At 46.2% G+C, this 20398-nt stretch overlaps 1 protein-coding gene across 3 annotated transcripts in view; it reads right to left on the bottom strand.

The window, feature by feature from the left end:
• The window catches only part of ENOX1 (ecto-NOX disulfide-thiol exchanger 1), a 275313-nt gene that overhangs the window by 130803 nt on the left and 124112 nt on the right, over positions 1-20398 (bottom strand). For all 3 annotated transcript variants that reach the window (XM_026009602.2, XM_026009603.2, XM_072760625.1), the window contains one exon: positions 10294-10506. In XM_026009602.2, the coding sequence (XP_025865387.2) occupies positions 10294-10506 (213 nt within the window). The remainder of the gene's footprint in view (positions 1-10293; positions 10507-20398) is intronic.

The following is a 20398-nucleotide window of genomic DNA, read 5'->3' as shown; positions in this document are numbered from 1 at the left end:
TTTTTGACTCCCCCAAAACTTAATAGCCTCCTGTTTATAGTTTGCAAAATAGCTGATTAAGACATATTTTTGCATGTCATATGTGTAACATACTGTCTTCTTAAAATAAAGGAGCCTAGGGAAGATGTTAAGAAAATCATAGGAGAAAATATGTTTACAGGACTACTGTACTGTGTCGACAAAATCTGTGGACCAGCACAGTTCAAACCCATGTTTGTTCAAGGATCAACCGTCTTTATAAACCTTCATATACGTATTTCTACGATGGGGTAAAGTCTCATGAGAACTGTGGAGTGTATCATGCCAGGCACTGCACTAGGTGCTGGGGATAAAGAGATCCCATGATGCTGCTGGTTCTTGCAGCCCTGCGGGGAGACAGCCATAGACAGGACTGAGTCATAGGTGGAGAAGAAGCTTGCAGAGAGCACGGAAGAATGAGGCAGGAGAGGCTTTAAGGACCCCCAGGGCCAAAACTTTAAGGTGAGTAGTATTCTCTAAAATGAAGAGGCCAAATAGTTGAGGTTGTTATGGGGCAGGAAGCTGACTGACCCCTCTCCACAAGTGGACTGAGGACTCTGGAAGGCAGTGAAGAAGAAAGTGTCTCCAAAAGGGCCCCTCCTTCTCGTGTGTCTACCTACCTGACTGGAGCCGACTTCCCTTAGCATGTGCCCTCAGCACACAGTCATCTAAAATCCACTCTGCTCCACTTTTGTTCATCATTGTTGTTGGATAATAAGCCTCAGCAGGGGAAACCTGAGGAGGTGGCCCCCACCCCCACCCTGCTCAGGGAGTGCTTTTAGGAATGCCACACTCTGGGGCCGCACCTAAGTGGGAGGGAGAGCCAGGAAGCCCATGTTGTTGGTAAAGCCTTAGCTCCCCCACCAGGCAGTCCTGTGGCCTGAAGCTCTGTGTTTGAGGCCTGAAGCAAAGGGAGTTGGACTAGTCATCTAAATGTCCTCCCCAAGGCAAACCGGAAGAGACTCTTCGTCATAGGAAACAAACTGAGGGTCACTGGGTTGAGGGGGTGGGGTGGGAGGGTGGGGACGAGGTGACTGGGTGATGGGCATTTAGGAGGGCACGTGATGTAATGAGCACTGGGTAATTATGTAAGACTGATGAATCACTGCCATCTACCTCTGAAACCAATAACACATTATGTCATAATTAACTGAATTTAAATAAAAATCAATCCATCCATCAATCAATCATCAATCCTCCCCAGCTCTGTGATCCTACAGAAGATGGGTCAGCAAGTTTTTTCCACAAAGAAACAGTAAATACTTTTGGCTTTGCGGGTCATACGACTCCCCTGCTAGAGAAGGTGTCTACAAACCCTAGCAGGTTATGTCCTTACATCAAAGTCCTCTCACTTTGTGGCTACTCTTTCATGATCCTCCCTGGGCACAGTTCTTCATGCTTGAGCATGGCCACCAACTTGTACTTCTTTTTCAGTTGCACAGAAGAGTCCAGAACACATCATCTCCGCCTTAAGTAACTGTACTGATGCCTCACTTTTCCTCAGATGTAGTTTGAAAGCGTCTTGGCTTCAAAAAGTTTTTGTGAGAAAAACACACACACGCACACACACAAGAACATCTGCACGCAGATGCTTTCCAAAGCAGCTGGGAGATACTTCCTCAGAGCCTACCCCCTCCTCTCCACCTCTCCCCAAACAGCTCCTCCCCACACTTGGCGGTGGGTGGCTTCTCTTCCAGTCCCTACAGGGCTCACATCAGGGTTAGCGGGGTTTCACCTCCAGCTGTCAAGAGTTCTAATTTTCCTGAATTGCTGAGCTTCCCTCAACACATACTATGTTAGCCCTGGAAACGTAGCCTTCCACAGTTCCTTATTGTTCTAGAGCAGAAGGCTTATTAGTTTCTGTCTCTTATTTTGTTATCTTTAGTAAAAGATTTTTTTTCCCTCAAGTTATTATTGTAGTGCTATGACTTGGCCCAGTACATATATTTTCAGTCAGGCTGAAAGGAGAGAGACCAAGAGAGGCTCAGCTCGTATCTGGCAGGCTTCCAGTATCTTATCCTATTGGTGCTGGTATACTGTGAAATAGGAAATTGTGCTCATTCTTGATTTGAAAGTTTTTATTTATTCATTTGTTTGTTTGTTTATTTATTTATTTATTTATTTTTAATTTTTTGGGGAAAGTTTTTATAAAACATATTTTCTCCGGACATTTATTCCCTGAGAGCAAATAGGTATTCTATTTTATTTATTTATTTTTAATGAAAATAATGCTGCCAGCACTTAAAACACCGGCAAATAGAGCCATCAGCACGATTTGGAGGAGAAAGGGAAAAATCTGCCGAGTTGCTAAAGCAGTTACAGGGAATTCTTTTCCCGCGGATGAACAACAGCAATGACGGCCACAGACACGGAAAACATTTTAACACTTCATAAAATTCTTTTTCGACAGCACGAACACAGAAGCCAAATTTCCCTTGGCAGAAATAAAAAAAAAAAAGCATGTTTAGCTGAGATGTTCCTAAGAAGTAAATGGTTTCAGAAAGAGCTTTTCAGCCAGAAGTGTGGATGATGACACCCATCTGCCTGAAAGGGGGGGGTCATGGTCCACGATCAGGGACCCCTCATCTGTCACTCCGGCGCTGTGCACCACCGGGTACTGAACAGGGGCCCAGCAAAAATTTGCAGATGAATCTCATCGCTCATTCAAACACCTGAGGCTTTTAGGACTTTAGTCAAGGGAATAGATGAGGCTGTGACAGAGGAGACTGGTCAGGGAAGGTGCAGCCTGCAGCACCAGCAGGGTGCCAGGCACACACCCCAGGGCGGTGGGGGGGGGTGATGTGGCTTGAGATTTGCAGCACTGCCCTGTAGACACAACGTCCACAGCGAGGCAGAAACAGGCCACACGCCTGGAGGGATCTCTGATCCACTGTCCTATGACCGGTTAAGGAGCTTTCAGCATCCTGGCTGGGTCCCTTGCTCTGTTTCAGATACTCAGGGGGAACAAAAAAGGGATCGAAGTCATTGACATGATAAGGACCGCAGAGTTTTTGGGATGGGAATGGGCCCGAGCGGGGACTATCTGGTCAAACCCTTCCTTTATAGAACGGATAGGCAAACCGAGACTTGGGATGCTCAGCAGACTGTCCTGGGGTCACCTGGTTAAGGGGTTGAGCCGGGATTAAAACCAGGATCTCTTCAGGCCCAGTCAACGGCCTCTCCTCCGTTTCAAGAACTCAGATGAGGGTGACGCTGTTTCCGATCATAAACGCATAAAGCAAACCTGCACAGTAGTCCTAATCCTTCCGAGCTCTGGGTCCAAGTAATATTAACAACAGGACCATCACGGCACTACTGCAAGGTTCTCAGCTGAAGTATATTCTGTGTACGCACTCAAAGAAGAGCGCATACTGGAGCAAAGTCAGCTGAGATCATGGTTTATGCAAGACCCCCCAACATTTAGAATATGTCTTGCGGTTTTTAGGCTCCAGCCCAATTTCCAATACCACCTTCGTTGCCATCTCTGATCTTTGGTCAACAGCCAGGAGTTGTACTACTGAATTGTGCCAGACCCGGGAGTGGTGCAGGGATGTGGGGAAGGAGGACAGTGCATGGTCTCTGTCTCTGTTTCACCTAAAATCTTGCTAGAGGACCAAAAAAAGAACCCCCTGCCCCCAAGCCTGATGCACATAAAACAATTAGGAAAGGAATATATGCTCAAGGGGATAGTGACAGTGTTAACAGGTGCAGAGGGGGGCGGGGGCCTGGGCTGTACCAGGGGCACGTGTGACAGAGGCCGGGCTCCAGGGGTGGCACAGAGCAGAGGGCGGTCCTTGAGGCGAGGGATGTAGCGTGGGCCCCTGTGTGCAGGGGGGGAGAGGGTAGGGCTGGGAGCAAAGGCTTCATTTTCTAACCAGACAGCGGCATTTATATTCCGTGGGAAGCCAGCGTGGGATTATCACTGAACACTTCTTCAACTCCACCTGTATGCTATAAATTTACAGCTATAATATCGTCCTCTGCTCATTTTCACTGTTCATAAAAAACACCCAGAGGCCCAGCGGCACGGAGCCAACGGTACGGCGGGCCAAGAGTCTTGGGTTCTGATCTGCCCGGAAATTGCTACATGACCAAAGGCCCATCACGTCTCCTCCAGAACCTCCGCTGCCCCCTCTCTGAAATGAGAGGGGTTGAGCCAACGGGTCTCTGAGGTCCCCCTCCAGCTCTGACATCCTCCAATTTCCACTTTCCAGCCCTGCTCATTGTATTTGTGGCACGTATCCCTAAATTAATATTAATAAAGCCTTCTCCACTGCCGTCTGCTTTTCCCAGGTGCCTTTCCCCCACGTCACTCCCTTCCTTCTCGGCTCCCTTACTGGGAAGCATGTTGGGGAAGTACTGATGTGGGGATATCATGGGGCGTTTAAATTTTCATTAGACGAGTGTGTGTTGTAACAAGGCATGCACAATTGATCATCTTGGCGTGCATATTAATAATTGAGTGCTGTGGTACATGCTTCCTGAACTTTATAAACAGCTCCTCTCTGAGCTCTGAAATGACAAGCGTTGCTCGTAACCGAAAAACTGGGAGTGGGTAGGCCGGTGGGGAGTGCCCATGAAGTCTACATTTTTAAAAAGCAAAGATCAAAACCTGGAAGCCTCAGAGTCGGGAAAACTGGGGAAGCTGTCCGCCAGACGGACAGGTCAAGAAATGACATAAGCATGAGTCAAGGATGACACAAGGATAGGATGATGAAAGAGTGAGATGATTCACCTGATGGACATGTTTTTTCTCTTTCTTCTATATCTAGCAGATGAGATCTACCCAGCTGGCCAGAAAAAAAAGAGGAGAGAGCCCCAGCTGCCACACCGGGATAGATGGCGTCCTCAACTAACATCTTTCATAACTGCGTATCTGTGGCCAGAGGTGAGAAATGATCCCCAAACAGAATTGAATGGATGCTGATCACCCCAAATTCTTGGTTGGGTCCAGTGCTGCCCCTTGATGCTTAGAGCCAAAGCTCAGATGGAAACGATGCCTACTTGACTATGTTTAATAGCTGGTCCTGGGGTGAAAGCCAGAGGTATGAGAAAGGTTAGAACTGAAAACCAAAGTTTGTAGGATTGAACCCCAACAAGGCTAGAAGGTAGCTTACTGGACCCTGAAGTAAGCCTTGAAATAAATCACAACTTCTTTTTTATGTTATTACTCATAGCTCTTGATCCCCCCCTCCCTTGAGAAAATGCTATCTGCTCAAATATGAAAGCAAGGACAACTGTGACAAGCAACGCAAGGATGGGTGCATCTAATCCAATTTAATGGACTGACACTTAATGAAATTTCCCTTCTCCTCTTTCCAGTAAAGTCTATCTAGGGACCCAAACTTTTACTATGCTTGGAGCTTTGTCAAAAATGGGCCTGCACTTCCCTGGAAGTTGTTAACTGAGCCCTCCCTTCAGGACACCAGGCCGGTCCCACCTGCGGTACTAACCTAGCTCATCCATTTACCTGCTCTCGAATGACCCCCAACAGTTGCCTGACACCCGTGGCTTCCCAACAAGGAGGCCACCAGGGAATTCAAGGGCCATCACTGGTGCTGTGGAGGTCTCTTATGTGGGAGGGGGCGCTCAGGGTTACTGCCAGACAACCAGATTTCCAGCCCCACTTAAGGAGAAAGAGAACTGAGAGGCCAGTCCTGAATTTGCGTGCTTAAACAATCGTGATTCGATTCTAAATGAGAAAGCTGGAATCTAATTCCAGGAGTCTTAACGCAGACAGATGGGGGTGTGTGACTGGCTCTGCTTTTGGAGAATGCGGTGAGTGCGCCAATCGCCGTGGACAAAGCAGCCCCGCCAGTACCAACACCAATGCACCCCATGCCGCTACACGGAGCTGGGGTACGTGGGAAACGTGGCTGGGACCAGCAGACCGAACTGCACCAGACCTGAAACGAGATGTCTTTAAAATCCAAAGGATGATGAAACGCGCACACACCTAGCAGCTTAGCCAGGGTACTGCTACTGTTGTCATGACGCATTGGTAGGCTTTGGTTTCCCTTCACATCCAGGGGGTGGTCATCGTGGTAAATGCACATAGCAAAGAATGGAACATTCTGAGCTTGCTCAGTAGGACATGCAGTCTTCCCATTCCTCCTCAAAGGCTTAACTGCAGGTCATGTTCACACTTAAGATCTCTCCCACCTTCAAGCTGTCCTGCAGGGGCTTGCCTGTGAAGGCCCACGAAGGTCCCTCACGCCCTCCGCCGCTGGGACATGGACCACTTGGCTGGGACTTTTCACCGTCTCTGCTGGCCATCAAGACACCTCCCTAGGATCCAAGCACAGGGCTGGGGGTGGCGTGGGGGTCTCACACAGCAACGGGTAGATGGGAAATGGGGTTACGATGGAGGAACGCCAATGTGAACTTTTCTGTTGACCCTTCCATGCTGACCCCCCAGCCTCCCCTTGGCCTGCTTCCAGGGGTCTGGTGAAGCACTGCAATTGCCAGCAAAAGCACAGCTGGCAAGCCTTTGGATCCGCTTGATCCTGCCAGCAGAGCTGAAGCCCTGCCACCCCAGCCTCTGCTGCCACCAACTACTGTCTAACTACTCTTGCAGGGCCCTGGGAATGTCTGAACGGTGTCAGCCTTCCTTCCTGCCATCCTTCCCATGTGCTCATTTGCTCGCTCACTCGCCATCCTGATTCTATGTCCCAGATGCTTGGTATGCGTGCATGACTAATAATCGAAAGCAGACAGATCATTGCATCACTGCACAGTTTGGTAAGTGCTCTGAAGGACCCCCTTCTACTCCCCCCCTCCCCCTGCCTTGCAGCGGTGGTGAACCTCCTGGGGAAGCGTGAAGCCGAAAGGCCTCTCTGAAGGGTGGGCTTTCAGTCAAGGCCTCCAGGATGGGAAGGACTCACATGTGCAGTGGGGGGGGGGGGGGCAGTGCACATCAGAGAGGACAGAGGTGCAAAGGCCCAGGGGTGGGAGGCAGTTCTGACAGGCTCAGCCGGAGGGAGGCCAGTGGAGATACGCACAGCAAGTCAAGGGAAAACTGACATCAAAGAGGCAGGTATGGGGAGCTTGTAGCCTGGGGAGAGTGAATATTATTATACGTGCAATGGGAAGCTACTCGAGGGATTTAAGCGGGGAAGATATGATGTGAATTATATTAGACGATGTGTGAAAAATAGATTGAACAGGAATACAAGTGGAAAGGGAGAGACTGGGCATGGCAAAAACTGCAAAATGCCTCCTGGCAGCCATCCTCCCCTCCTTCCTTATGATAAGATCTCCAATTTTATTCTGGGGACCAGTCAATAAAGGATATTTCCTGTTTTCCTTGTAGCTAAGCATGGACACGTGTAATAATTCTGCACAATGAGACATCAGTGGGAGCCTGTTGGGGATCTTTGGGCAAGTTTTGCTTTCTTGCTCGAAAGGCACAACCCTGTCCTCTTCTCTTTCTCTTAATGTGGTTTGAGTGTGTAAAAAAAAAAGCTGTGATGGCAGGAGCAAGAGCAGTCATTTTCGACCATGGCCTAGGAGAAGCTAATAGCATCACAGAAGCCTCGGGCCTCACAGCCCTGCACCCCTGAACCCATGCCAACAACCACCTAAATTGGGATTTTACCAGATATGAAAGGAAAAAACTTCACATGTTTAAGATTAACATTGGGTAGGGTTTTCTGTCGCTCACAGGTGGACACCGCGTCGAACTGACACACCAGGCCGCTGCCGTAGTTCAGGCAGCCTGCACTTTTGAATGCAGGCAGTTAAAATGAAGAAAAGTGGGTCATTTCTGAAGGCTGAAACCGAGGGATTTCCTGACGGCCTGAATACGGGCTTTGGTGGAGGGATGAGGGTAAAATGAGGGTAAAAATCACTTCTAGGATTTTGGTCTCAGAGTTTCTTAAAATGGGAAGGAAAAACCTAACACGGAATGGGGTTGAAGCTTAAAAGCAAGAGCTCTGGGTTTGGCATTTCATAGTAGAGGTGCCAGAGAGGTATCCACGACAGTGATCTCCACTCCTGGGTTTCCATGAGGTTGATCTCCCTCCAAAATTCCCAGTCCTGCTCCGGCCCTGTACTCTCTCCTTCTCAGGCAGGGAGGAGCACGCCAGCGTGCCTGTTACCCCTGCCCGTTCCCCGCTGCTCCCTCTCGCTGTGCACTGGGGCCCAGGGCTTCGGAGCTGCTTGCGGCGAGATGCTCAGCCTGGAGGCCTTGCAGTAGAAAGCCCGCTGTTACAGCAGCCCTCAACCACACGTTCCGATTCAAGCTTTACCCGTGATAAAATGCTGATGTTTGGATCCCACCACGTTAGACTTGTCTGTCTCCCTTGTGGTTTCTTTTTCTTTTTTTTTAAATATTTTTTTTCTTTATTTATTTATGATAGTCACACACAGAGAGAGAGGCAGAGACACAGGCAGAGGGAGAAGCAGGCTCCATGCACCGGGAGCCCGACGCGGGATTCGATCCCGGGTCTCCAGGATCACGCCCTGGGCCAAAGGCAGGCGCCAAACCACTGCGCCACCCAGGGATCCCCTCCCTCGTGGTTTCAAACCAAGGCCAGCGCAGCAGCACTGTATGATATGAGGCACGTTGCATTCTCAGCCACTGGATCTGGGCCTCTTTTTAACAGGTGCTCCTTTCAATGGGTGTGGCCAAAGAACACCCAATTGCCCCCTTATTCTAATGGGTGGTTGCCTTCCTACCTTCATCCTTAGAGCCAAGAGTCGAGTCTTCCCTGCCAGGTGACGTGGTGAAGTCGTGGGAATGAAAATGTATTTAAAATTGATGCTAGTGAGCAAAAGGTACCCGGTAATATCCCAATGTTCAGGCACTTGGCTTGCCATCACTTTGGGGGAACTGTATTAGTAGAGTTGAGCATTCCCCGCTCTTCCTTTTCTCCATTACCAAGCCAGCCTTACTCCCCCTCCACCTGCTGGTCTACTCCAAGCTTCCCTCCCTTTAAAGGGAGGATCAGAATTAGTGTCCTCTATCCTATCCCTAGTAACCCTAACCTCAGAACTGCTGGTCATACACGGCTGGGTAAAGGGCCATTCGTCATGACTGGGAATCGAGGGAAAGTGGCCTGATAATGGTCTGATGAGATAGCACATCTGTTTTTCCTATTCCTTTTCTATAAAGACGGGTGTCCCAGGCTGGATATTTGGTCACTTATCAGAGTTCATGTTTGAGAGTTTCTTATATATTTTGTGCTGCTGCAAAAAATGGTCTGTTGACAACAAAGTCCCATAAAACACCATTCCCACTTGAGAAGCTGGTTTGTCATGTCTCTCTCACTTCCCATCCTAACAGATACACACATTCATCCCTTGGGTTTACACTGTCGAAAGAGGCGATCGACATTTTGGCACACCGTACCGTGGAAAATAATGCTCGTTCTCAGAATGAATACGTAAATCGCATATGTCACCGTCCCAACGTGGCACCCTGCACCTGGTACGGAATGGAGCACGGCATTGTTACAGCGTCATTCAATGGCTTTTGCCAACCAAGGGAACATCAGCAACTGTAATGCATTATGCCGCTGTGACGTTAACTACAGACACAGACAGAGTGCCCGTAAAAAAAATATACGCCCTTTTTTTGAATAGAGCCCTGGGTAATTACCCTGACTATTGTTCTATGAGAAAGCCCATTTACACCCCTTCATCAATTTAGGATCTGGACATGAAAAATCACCAGCATTAAGCAGTTAAGGCAATTTGCTTTCCAGATGAAGAAAGGACAAAAAAAAAAAAAATAATAATAATACTGGAGAAACACCTCTACTGAGTTGCCCATGTTGACAGCCAAAGCTCACCTCAAATAAAGGATCCTGAGGAGGAGTTTTTCTGATGGTGCCTTCATCCTAAACAGAGCTCAAGGACACTGTGTTCGGGGCCTGCTTCCTACTGTCGGCACTAGGAGGCCATGGAGGTCATGTCCTGCACGTGGGGACAGCCCGCAGGGAGAGGGGGGCCATGCTGCAGGTGTGGTGTGACCTGTGGCCGGTCCAGCAGGCACAGAAGCATCTGGCCACCCTGCCCTGGTGGCCGGGTTTGGTGTTCTGAGGAAAAGCTACAGAAACGTTGCTCACCTTGAGAAGTAAGCTCTCAGGGCAGGGTCCGTGTTCCTCCAAGTTGCCACAGAACATGAAATAGGTTATGAGGTTTGCCATTCGATATGGAGCAGGATGGGAAATTATTGAACTACTTACCCCCAAATGAGAACAAAAATGAAAGGAACACAAAAGCCAAGGCAAAAATCACAACCAAACAGATGGCCCCCAAAATTTTACTTACATTGAGTGAGGATTCCGGTTAAGGCATTTTTAAAATTTTCCTTGGCTTCTTCCATTTCTTGTTCGTGGGTGGCTTTTTCATTCATCAGCCGGCGGACGTGGCTGTTGGCCGACTGCACCATGGAATAGAACTGGTTTGCAGAACGCCGATTCACTTCCCCTCGTTCGATCCAGGAGAGTAGCACTGTGATAGCCTCTGAAAACTTGCTATCATCTGGAAATGGAAAACCACCAGGTACACATCATGCCAAGGCAGGAAAATGTAACTTCACTTTGGGTTCTTCTCAAGGGACGGAACGTGGGCCATCTTACCAGATATATTTTGAGGCCTTGACAAGTTAGCTTTCCTAAGACTAACTGCTCTAGCATTGCCTCGCTTGCCCTTTCGCCTCTGGCTCCATGGTGTCACAGAGCCACCCAGGAAACAAACGGTTGTTCGTTCTCTCACCTACCAACCCAGGGATTTCAGTTTTAGATCAGTTCTGGGTGTTCTAGGCAACAAATCCCATCCAAGATCTATGGCAAATCCTGATTTCTCTTTCTCAAGACTGGCTTAAAAAAGAAAATTGTCATTAACCGATCCGGTCTCCACTTCTTTATCCCTTCTTCAGACAGATTCTTTTTTTTTTTTTTATTTCAGACATATTCTACATGGATACTAGTTTCCTGACTTCCAATCAACTGAGTTAGTGTCAAAATACGGATGACAGACTAAACTAGTTTAAAGCTGGATGTAATGAGAGATATTGTTCCCAAGGCGGAAGTGGGCATTAGCCGATTCTTTTTCTACTATAGTTCCAAACTAATTTCATTTTAGGTTAAATATAATATATTTAATTAGGCTGAAAAATAGAGTATTTCTTTGTTTTCAACAAAAGAGGACCTATTATCTGGGTGGTCAGTGTTTTCTCCGAAAGCCATTTGGAAGCCTACTGGAACCCATTTGAAGTGGGTTTGAGGTATGTACGGGGGTGGAGGGATGGAGTGGGGAATGAGGATCCACCTGTAAATAAACGATAAGGTTCATTTGAAAGAAAACAAATAAACTTGCCTGTCTGGGAATGGTTACTGGAACAGACCTGTGTTGTTATGGCTTAGGAGTAGGAAAAAGAAAAAGAAAAAAAAAAAAAAAGCAAGTTTGAAGGTAATTAAGTTAATTAGAACTGGAAGTTGTATGTCAATTATCACAACATTTATCGATCCTACGGCCAAAGGCTCACTGCAGACCTTCCCAGGCAGATCTGAGGGGAGAAGTCTTCCAGTTCTATTTTTCTACCCTTGGAAAATGTGACTTAGTATCCTACATTTTTTTCAAGAAACTTGGTAGGCTCTGAATTCTAAAAACCAGGAGCAAAATTAAAATGTAAGATTCAGATTCTTATTTATTTGGTAAATACTGGAGGACCATCAGAAACATCCTTATGTATTGTGTGTATAAGTTTGCACGTGCATATATTTTCTATACTTATGTATTATACATTGTTTATACATACACAGATATACACCCTAAAAGACTGGATAGAGCATGATTCATCTTTGGTAAAGGAGTTTTATTTTCTCTCGCTCATCAGATGTTTTTTAATCAACCACTGTTGCTGGCACGTTACACATCATAGAAACACCCTTAGTCCTTTTTCTGCCAGAGGCCCCCTCCCAGGTGGCACACAACTTCCTTGCTGGGGCTGTCGCTTGCCCAGAGGTACATGCGCTCAATGAAGGCAGGACCACCCTGACCCAGTGTGTATGGAGTGTGCTCCGCTTTCTCCAGGCTGGAGGTACCTATCAAACACGTGCTACAGATCGGCACCCACCCAGGCCCTCTCCCTTGGTGGCAGGGGCTGTGGTTGGGGATCAGAGCCTTTTCTCAGTGCAAACCTGCCCCCTCCAGCCTCACACCTTCCCCAGAGGAGATAACGGGGCACCCCGCAAAGAAGGATGCCTGTCCTCGAAAATCTCAACGCACAGGTACAGAACACACGCCTGCGGTCCCACAGCTGGCTCATCCAATTTTGCTAACTCTGGAATTTTAGTCTGAGCTCAACCCTCTGTGAACTCCAGCTGCAGTGGTTTCTTATCTCATTTCATGGACCGGAGCGGCTTGTGTAAGATAAAATCCATCATACAACTTAACATTACGTTCAGCCCATGGAGAGGCCCATAATTTAGCATTATGTTTGTGAGAGGCCCACTGTGACTGTTACAGTCAGAATAAATTTTGCCTCCCGCGCGCTCGCTACCTCTCTCCCTGCCAATATATGTTAGGAGAATGGACCTCCCAAAACAGCACGAATAAACCTAATGCTTCTAAGAAATCTTTTTCCCCCCTCTTAAAAAATAACAACAACAAAAAAGAAAACACTGACTCTGTGTACCATTTTTCCCCTTTGCTGGGAATTTTAATCTCTGCATAACAGAGCAAAGAAAACCCTCCACGATTTTAGGAGAAAGAACACTGCTGGCCTAGCTATCTTTCCCTCGTATTACTGGTTGTTTTTCCTTCTCTTGCTTGTGGTCACCGGGTCCATAAATACACTAATCCACTGCCAGGGAGAACACGCTGTCATTTTAAAAATGTAGGTTTGTTCAAATGATCTGAATAACCAAATTTTTTATTGTTCTTCACTCCCAGACAGAGAGTGTGGGTTCACAGGCAGATCAGAGTTAATTGATAGTTTTCAGAATGAGAAGCAGCAGTTTTAGGATTAAGCGACTGAAAATACGCAATCTATAAAGTAAGCAGGCAAGAGACTTGCTCCCATTTTAACAAGTGTTAAAAAATATGTAATGCCAGTTGTATGCAGAATTCCGTTAGCTTAAAGGACGTTTATACTTTTGCAAACTCCCCATTTCATCCTCATTTTTCTGAACTTTCGAAAACTGCCAGGCCACTGTATGATTGCTGTACTGACATGCAAATTAAATGTGAAAACGTTAGTTGAGGCACGACTGCTACGTGTGGTCAGTGTGCGTTGCTATGTAAAGAAGTGACTTTGTATTAATTAAGACTAACTGAGCAACTCACTCTGAATGGCTACAGGCGCGTGTTGGGAGCGGTCATTTACAATAGCCAAGCGCAAATTCGATTTTGTATTCGGTGGAAAGATCACCGAGAAATCAGAAAACAATATAAACTAATTTAAAACAGGATTTAGATTGCGGCATTATTAAAGCTAGTCATGTGAAAAGAAATGAACACTGCTCATAAAAATCACGTCGAAGATGCAGTTATAAAAATTTCCAAATACTTTCTGCGAACATGCTTCGGCATAACTCTGAACATCGGTGCAGTTTAGAAACTTAGAACGCACAGGCGTGCTTCTTCCGCGGTAAGAATTGGGAAAATCGGTGCATTAATCGGAGTGAATATGGACCATTTGCTCATTAAAAATTGAGCAATGTTTTCTTTTCTTTTTTTTTTTTTAAGATTTTATTTATTTGAGAGAGAGAGAGAAAGAGAGAGATAGAAAGTATAAGCAAGGGTGGGGCTGAGGGCCAGAGGGAGAGGGAGAAACAGACCCCTTGCTGAGCAGGGAGCCCCATGAGGGGTTTGATGCAGGGCTCCATCCCAGACGCCGAACCCACTGAGCCACCCAGGCACCCCTTGGGCAGTGCTATTCTAATCAGGGTCTTCACAATGTCACACCCAGGTTACTGCACATATTTGCTCCATGGCTTTTCTTGATTCGCATTTTCCTCTTCAATCCATCCCTCATTCCCTTATCACTCTCCTCTTTGTTAAACACCATGGCCATCCCTCGCCAGCCTTTGCATGTTCTGTGCACTCATCCTAGGAGCCCTCATGGCTCTGGTCCACCTGCCTAATTGTTCTGTTTCCCTCAAGATTCAGCTTCAGCGTCTTTCATGGAGGCAGCTTTTCTGTAACCCTGACATGAATTAGATGCCCATTTGCTATGTTTCCACAATTCCCTACATATCCTGCTACTAAACCATCAGTCACTCTATACAGTAATTGTTGGACTGCCTCTACTTTTGAAGGGCTAACATGAGAATAAAGCTTCCAAAACATATTTCAGTCTTTTTTTTAAAAAAAAGTATTTATTTATTCATGAGAGACACACAGAGAGAGGGGCAGAGACAGGGGCAGAGGGAGAAGCAAGCTCCATGCAGGGAGCCCGATGCGGGACTCGACCCTGGGACTCCAGGATCACGCCCTGGGCCGAAGGCAGGCACTAAACCGCTGAGCCACCCAGGGATTCCACATATTTCAGTCTTTTGGTCACTTCGAGTTTTTCTCTTTGTACTTCATCTATATTTGATTACACTATTTATTTCTAATAGACTTGCAGTCATTAGTGTTAGAAAGCCACAAATTCAGTAGTTGGTCAGAAGTTGGGACACATCGGTTGGTAATAAAAATTTTAGTTTTGTGTTAAAGGGTATTTTCACAGTGTCTCCCAGAGATAAATGTTCCCCTGGCAGTGAAGGGAGCTGGTCCTTTACCCTGCAGGCCCCTGAGGTCATTGTCACTGGCAATGAAAGTTAAGAATGACGTCAGATGATCACAGAGAAGCAGAACCTTCTCCAGGGAGGCACTCACCAACCAGCCTATCAAGTGACTCAAAAATCTTTTGGAAAGTATTTTTAATTCTGGGAAAATAATGACTGGCTTCAGTTTTGTGAGGCATAAGTAATATTATAATGACTATCATCCCTCAATGTCACTACCTGAATCCATACCCATTTTATTTCATTTGTGGTTACTTCAGATTTTTTCAACCTCTCTTCCACATATACTGAGCACCTGGCACATCGTAGGCATTTAAAAAACCTGCACTTGGGATAAATCTTTGCTCTTCAAAGACTTTAAGCTTGAGTCTCATTTGGGAGCTCCTTGAAAATGCAGACTCACCCTTACTCAGGCTTCCTGACTCAGAATCTGCATCCTACTCCAAGTGATTCATATGCACATTAAAGTTTTGGAAGCACTGGAAGAAATCAGTCAATGAAAACCAGGGAAACTGGCTGGGAGCTCATCTTAAGTTAAAAGATGACAAAACCCTGAAATGGAAAGTAGCAGCTAAGATAGTAGAGAATACTGAAAAGGACTTGATGTGATCCTTATGGCTTTGTGAATCCTTGTCCCTAACCTCCCCCACCCCCATTTAAAAAATAGCTGCTTTAACACTAGGCACCCCAATCCCCCCCTCCTAAAAAAAGTGAAAAAAAAAAAGTCCAAGAATTGGAAACAGGTGTACAGACTACTGCAGATCCTTTCTGTGGAATGCCGGCCATGGCCTAGCGGACCCTCTCCATTGCCCCCTAGCCCCTGGAAGTATCTGATTCTATAGGGTCGTGAATCTTTCATTGCTTTTGACCAGGCTATCTTATAACTCTTCAGGGACAGAACATAAATTGTGGAGAGCTGGTCACAATGCAAATAATTCCCCATAACAATGCAGATGAATTTTGTCCCGTAGAAAATATGAATCGTTATAGAGCAAACTCTCTTTTGAATCAAGTTAACGTCTTACTGATTCTCTCATTAATTAGCTGAGTTAAATAAAATCACTGGCACGTGTTCATTTGATATCTGTAAGTCATGCTTCCGCTGCCAGAGCATCCTTTAGCAACCCATGACCTGCAAGCTCCTCAAAGGCCAGGCCCAGGGCCAGGACGCAAAGCCTAGGACTCAGCAGGTGGACATGGGGTGGATGTCAACCAGACTGATGAAGAGATAAATAAGGGGAAAGGGACTCAAATCGGTAAGCAGTTTTTTTCTCTCCCTTTGTGTCCACACAGGGAGATCTGGCCTTGATTTTCAGAACAATAGGTGGGGAAGAGAGCCAAGCCAGGGATACTGAATATGAGAACTTGGGCGGGGGGGGGGGGGGGGGGGGAGCTGTAGTATCCTTACTTGCAGCTGGATCTATAAAGAAATAATAGCAGAGGAGATTAATGTTTGAATAAAATGTCCCTGGAACGAGATAAAAGGAAGATGCTCTACAGCACATTTTTCCCCCCAAAATGGGAATACACATGTATTCATCCACACAATGAATCATGTGAATGGCGTGTCTACCTAGCTGTCACTGATTTCTGGCTTCTGTGATGGCTGGAAATCGCTTACAGTGTAGATCACAGATTGACCCAAGCAGAAAGGGGATTCCGGGGTGGCCCAAGCATTACTACTACAACATTCCTAAAATTTCACCATGTGTCTCTAAACATTGGACATCCTTAAACAATCCTCCATTTTTTAGCTGCTTAATTAACCATTACAAGGGGCGTAACCTTATTTATCCTCCAAATCACAGAGAGCAGGAAAGGAGATACAAATGGTTAACACACACTATCTCCCCCAACTACATAGTACCTGTAAAAATGAAAAAATTAAGGGGAGGGGGTGGCAATATGAAAAATGCACTGATTATTCCTGCTTTGGGGTCAAACAAAATGTTTCTGGATGAAATGGCCCATCTTGCCTCTGTGAAGGTCAGTTACGCCTAAGAAAGTGATTCTCGAACAGGCTCCTGTGCTTCTCATTTCCCTTGCCCTAAGAAGGAAGCCGGGCTTTTAGCTAATGGAACTTCCACTTGGCTTACAGCATTATTGATTTTTACTTTCTGGGAACCATAAATATTGACAACCGTCTCAGCAAAATGCCAGCACCACTTCCACCCCTTTCTCCCTCTGGCAGGCTGACACTGGGCCACTCTGTATGCAAATCAGAGTCTAGCCCTCCGGAAATTATGAATGCGGATCCCAGGAGAACTGAATTCATGATGACACACCAGGGGATCCCAAGGGCACTGCTTCAAAGCTCTGTCAAAACTTCACCTGATGCAGAGAGAAACTCTTCATTCATCACATAATGAAAGATTATGTGCAGCTTTCCAAAGGGGGAAAAAGTACACAAAAACTTTTAAATGCTCTTGCCAGGAGAAATCTCCAGTGAATTAGGATATAATCTTTCTCACCGTCTAATCAATCTCTTCCTTCCACAGTCCAAACACAGGGTTCCTCCAGGGGTGGATGGTCTGTGTTAGACACACTGAAATTCATTATCTCATCTGCCTGGTGCTACTGTTTCCAATAAAGTGTAATTATGGTGTTATTGAGCTCCTTCTCACTTTCTCAAAGCCATGCTATAAACTTTGGGTCTGTGAGCAGTTACTTCCCAGTCAGTCTTCATTAAGTTGAATTGTCTCAGAACAATGTCTATTTAATCAGCAGGGTGCCTGCTAATTTTCTTTTTTAGAATTTGTAGTAACGTAACAGACGCTGTCTTAGACACTACACAATTACAGCTTGACGTTTCCTCTGCCTTCGAGAAGGCCCAGTGGCCACTGGGCCTGGAGTCACCTGGTCTCAGAAGATCTGCCCCCTGACCCTGTCGCTGGCCAGCTGGGTTTTCCCGATGGTGGGAAGTACGTGGTGCTTTCTAATTGCCTCTACCACTCCAGAAGCCTAAACTCCATGAGGCAGAGGCTCTCATGCTGTCATCTCCCCGCACAGTGCTTATTAGCACAGTCTCAGATATATGGTAAAGGGCTCCCCAAATATTTGTGGAATGATGGCCACGTGCATCACTACTCCCCTGGATCTCTAATCATGTCTGGTGGCACCAGTGGCCAGAAATGCAACGTGCTCAAAGATCCAAATCACTGAGGAAGAGAGAAAAGAATTAAGCACATACTATGTGCATACTTTTAACACCGGGCAGGATGTCGAGGGCCTTGTGGGTCGTGATGAAGAGTTGGCTTGTGCAGATTTTGCTAGACAGAGCTGATTGTCAGTAAGAAAACTTCAAGAATACACAGTGCAATGTAAAATGGGGGAAAATGTTTGTAAGAAACCTAAGATAGGGATCCCTGGGTGGCGCAGCGGTTTGGCGCCTGCCTTTGGCCCAGGGCGTGATCCTGGAGACCCGGGATCGAGTCCCGCATCGGGCTCCTGGTGCATGGAGCCTGCTTCTCCCTCTGCCTGTGTCTCTGCCTCTCTCTCTCTCTCTCTCTCTGTGACTATCATAAGTAAATAAAAATTTAAAAAAAAATTAAAAAAAAAAAGAAACCTAAGATAGCATGATCTCTCAGGGGAGGGGAAAAAATCAAATCCAATTAGGTATTTTCGGATCATATTTCCATCTTCTCTTTTACCCAGGCTTCCTTACCTTGGATTTTTGACTCCACTTTTTTTTTTTTTATCTCCACATCAATGAAATCATTTTCAGGGGAGCAGTTTCCTCGGTCCCTCCTGTCTGGCTTTGCAGCGTTATAAGGAGCACGGACTGGATTTCCTCTCTGAGGCGGCCAATTTCCCAAGCAATTAAATGCTGTTTATATTCCAAACTCTGTGCTTGGGTTGAAATTGTCAAGCTTGATATTACCTGACTGGTTGCCTGAGATGTATCCCCAGCTAGTTCATTCTACTGTAACTGCCATCTATTAAATTTTCCAATCTGTTCTCTCAAGGGATCACACAGTACTTGGCAAAGGTGCAGCTCCTAAATTCTGCAAATTATACTCATCTATATAAATATATATTTTTGAAATGGCAGAGCTTGCAAATTACTTCACCCAATTGACATCCCAATCTGTGATCCTCTAACGGGAAAGGCAATGCCATGTTCCTCTGACGTGCAAAGACATTTCTGTGCTGGCTTCTTCAAAAAGAATAGGAAGGTGCCAAACTTTTTTGAAATCCCTCCAAGAGGTCACAGAACCAAGACGCTAGTTTTCGTCACATCTAAGCGTAGCACACAAGTGGATAATGCACAATGTACAGGATATTAAAGAAAAAGCTATTTGTTCCAAAACCAACAATCCTGGTTGAGGGTGTTGCTCGTTCTCATTCTGGCCACTCCTTATGATTTGTAGCCTGAGTGGAAAAGGGAGATGATGCCTGTATTTGCCTTTTGTGGGCTTTTTGTTAGAGGAACACCCATGGCCTATATATTTATGCCTGTAAGACAGGCCTTCCCTGAGCAGCGGAACACACACCATTGGCAAAAAAAAAAAAAAAAAAAAAAAAAAAAAAAAAAAAAGCAAGCAAGCCCTCAGTAGTCACAGGGGGGCATTTCAGCCACAGCAGCAGGTCATTAGGGACTCCCAACGCCTGAACAGGGGATGAGGGTTAGAAGCAGAAGTCCTTCTGAAAAGAATCCTCTTTTAAAGAATTCTCTTTTAAAGAAACAGAATGCCGACCTCCTATCCTCCTAAAATAGGTTTTGGGCAGCTTTCACACATTTCATTTAGTGAAAACATCCAATCCGCTTTACACACTGCCAGCAATATATACTAGCTATGCTCTAAAACACTCCAAGATCAATCACATCCCTCTTCTGATAAGAAATCTTTAATGGCTTCTCCACTGCTTATGGAATAAACCCCAAATCCAGAGGCAGCCTTCAGGGCTCTACTATCTGGCCCTGGACTGCTTTTCCAGCTCCACCTTGCTCTATAAAGCTCCATGCATGCAGCTCTCACATGGGCTGTGGAGCAGGCCACTTGCATTTCTCCACTTTTGCCAAGTTCCCCCTCTGCTTCCTTTTGTTCTTTTTCCTGGGGCTCCTGCCTCTGACCCCAATGTCTTTCAGCCCTTCTCCTGGGAAAGAAAAATCTTGTTTAACATGCACAGTTCTCCTCTGTGAAGATTTTTTTGATACCATCATCAACACTTGCCCCTGTGGTCCCAAAGCACATTGCTCCTCTGTTGGGGGACACTCATGCCACTGGCTTTGTACTACACTTAATCACTGACCCAAGACCCCTGGGTGAGACCAGCTGCTGTAACCTGTGTTCTCTCATTAAAACCTGCCAGTGCCCTGGGTGGCTCATTGGTTGAGCGTCTGCCTTTGGCTCAGGACGTGATCCTGGAGTCCTAAGATCGGATCCCTGCATGGAGCCCGCTTTTCCCTCTGCCTATGTCTCTGTCTCGCTCTCTGGGTTTCTCATGGATGAATAAATAAAATCCTTTAAAAAAAATAATAAAATCTGCCATGCCCAACGACCTGAGGAAGGCCTGACGGTCATTTGCCTGGAAATACAGAGGCTGCTCAGATGACACAACTGATCAACAATGGGAGAAGAGTTCACACCTATGCGTGATCCTGAGTTCAAGCGGGGCCCCTTTGCAATCGTCTGCAG

The sequence above is a fragment of the Vulpes vulpes genome, chromosome 6, assembly GCF_048418805.1.
Source record: "Vulpes vulpes isolate BD-2025 chromosome 6, VulVul3, whole genome shotgun sequence".
NCBI lineage: Eukaryota > Metazoa > Chordata > Mammalia > Carnivora > Canidae > Vulpes > Vulpes vulpes.
The sequence above is the reverse complement of the archived record's forward strand: the minus strand, read 5'-3'. Positions and strand labels throughout refer to the sequence as shown.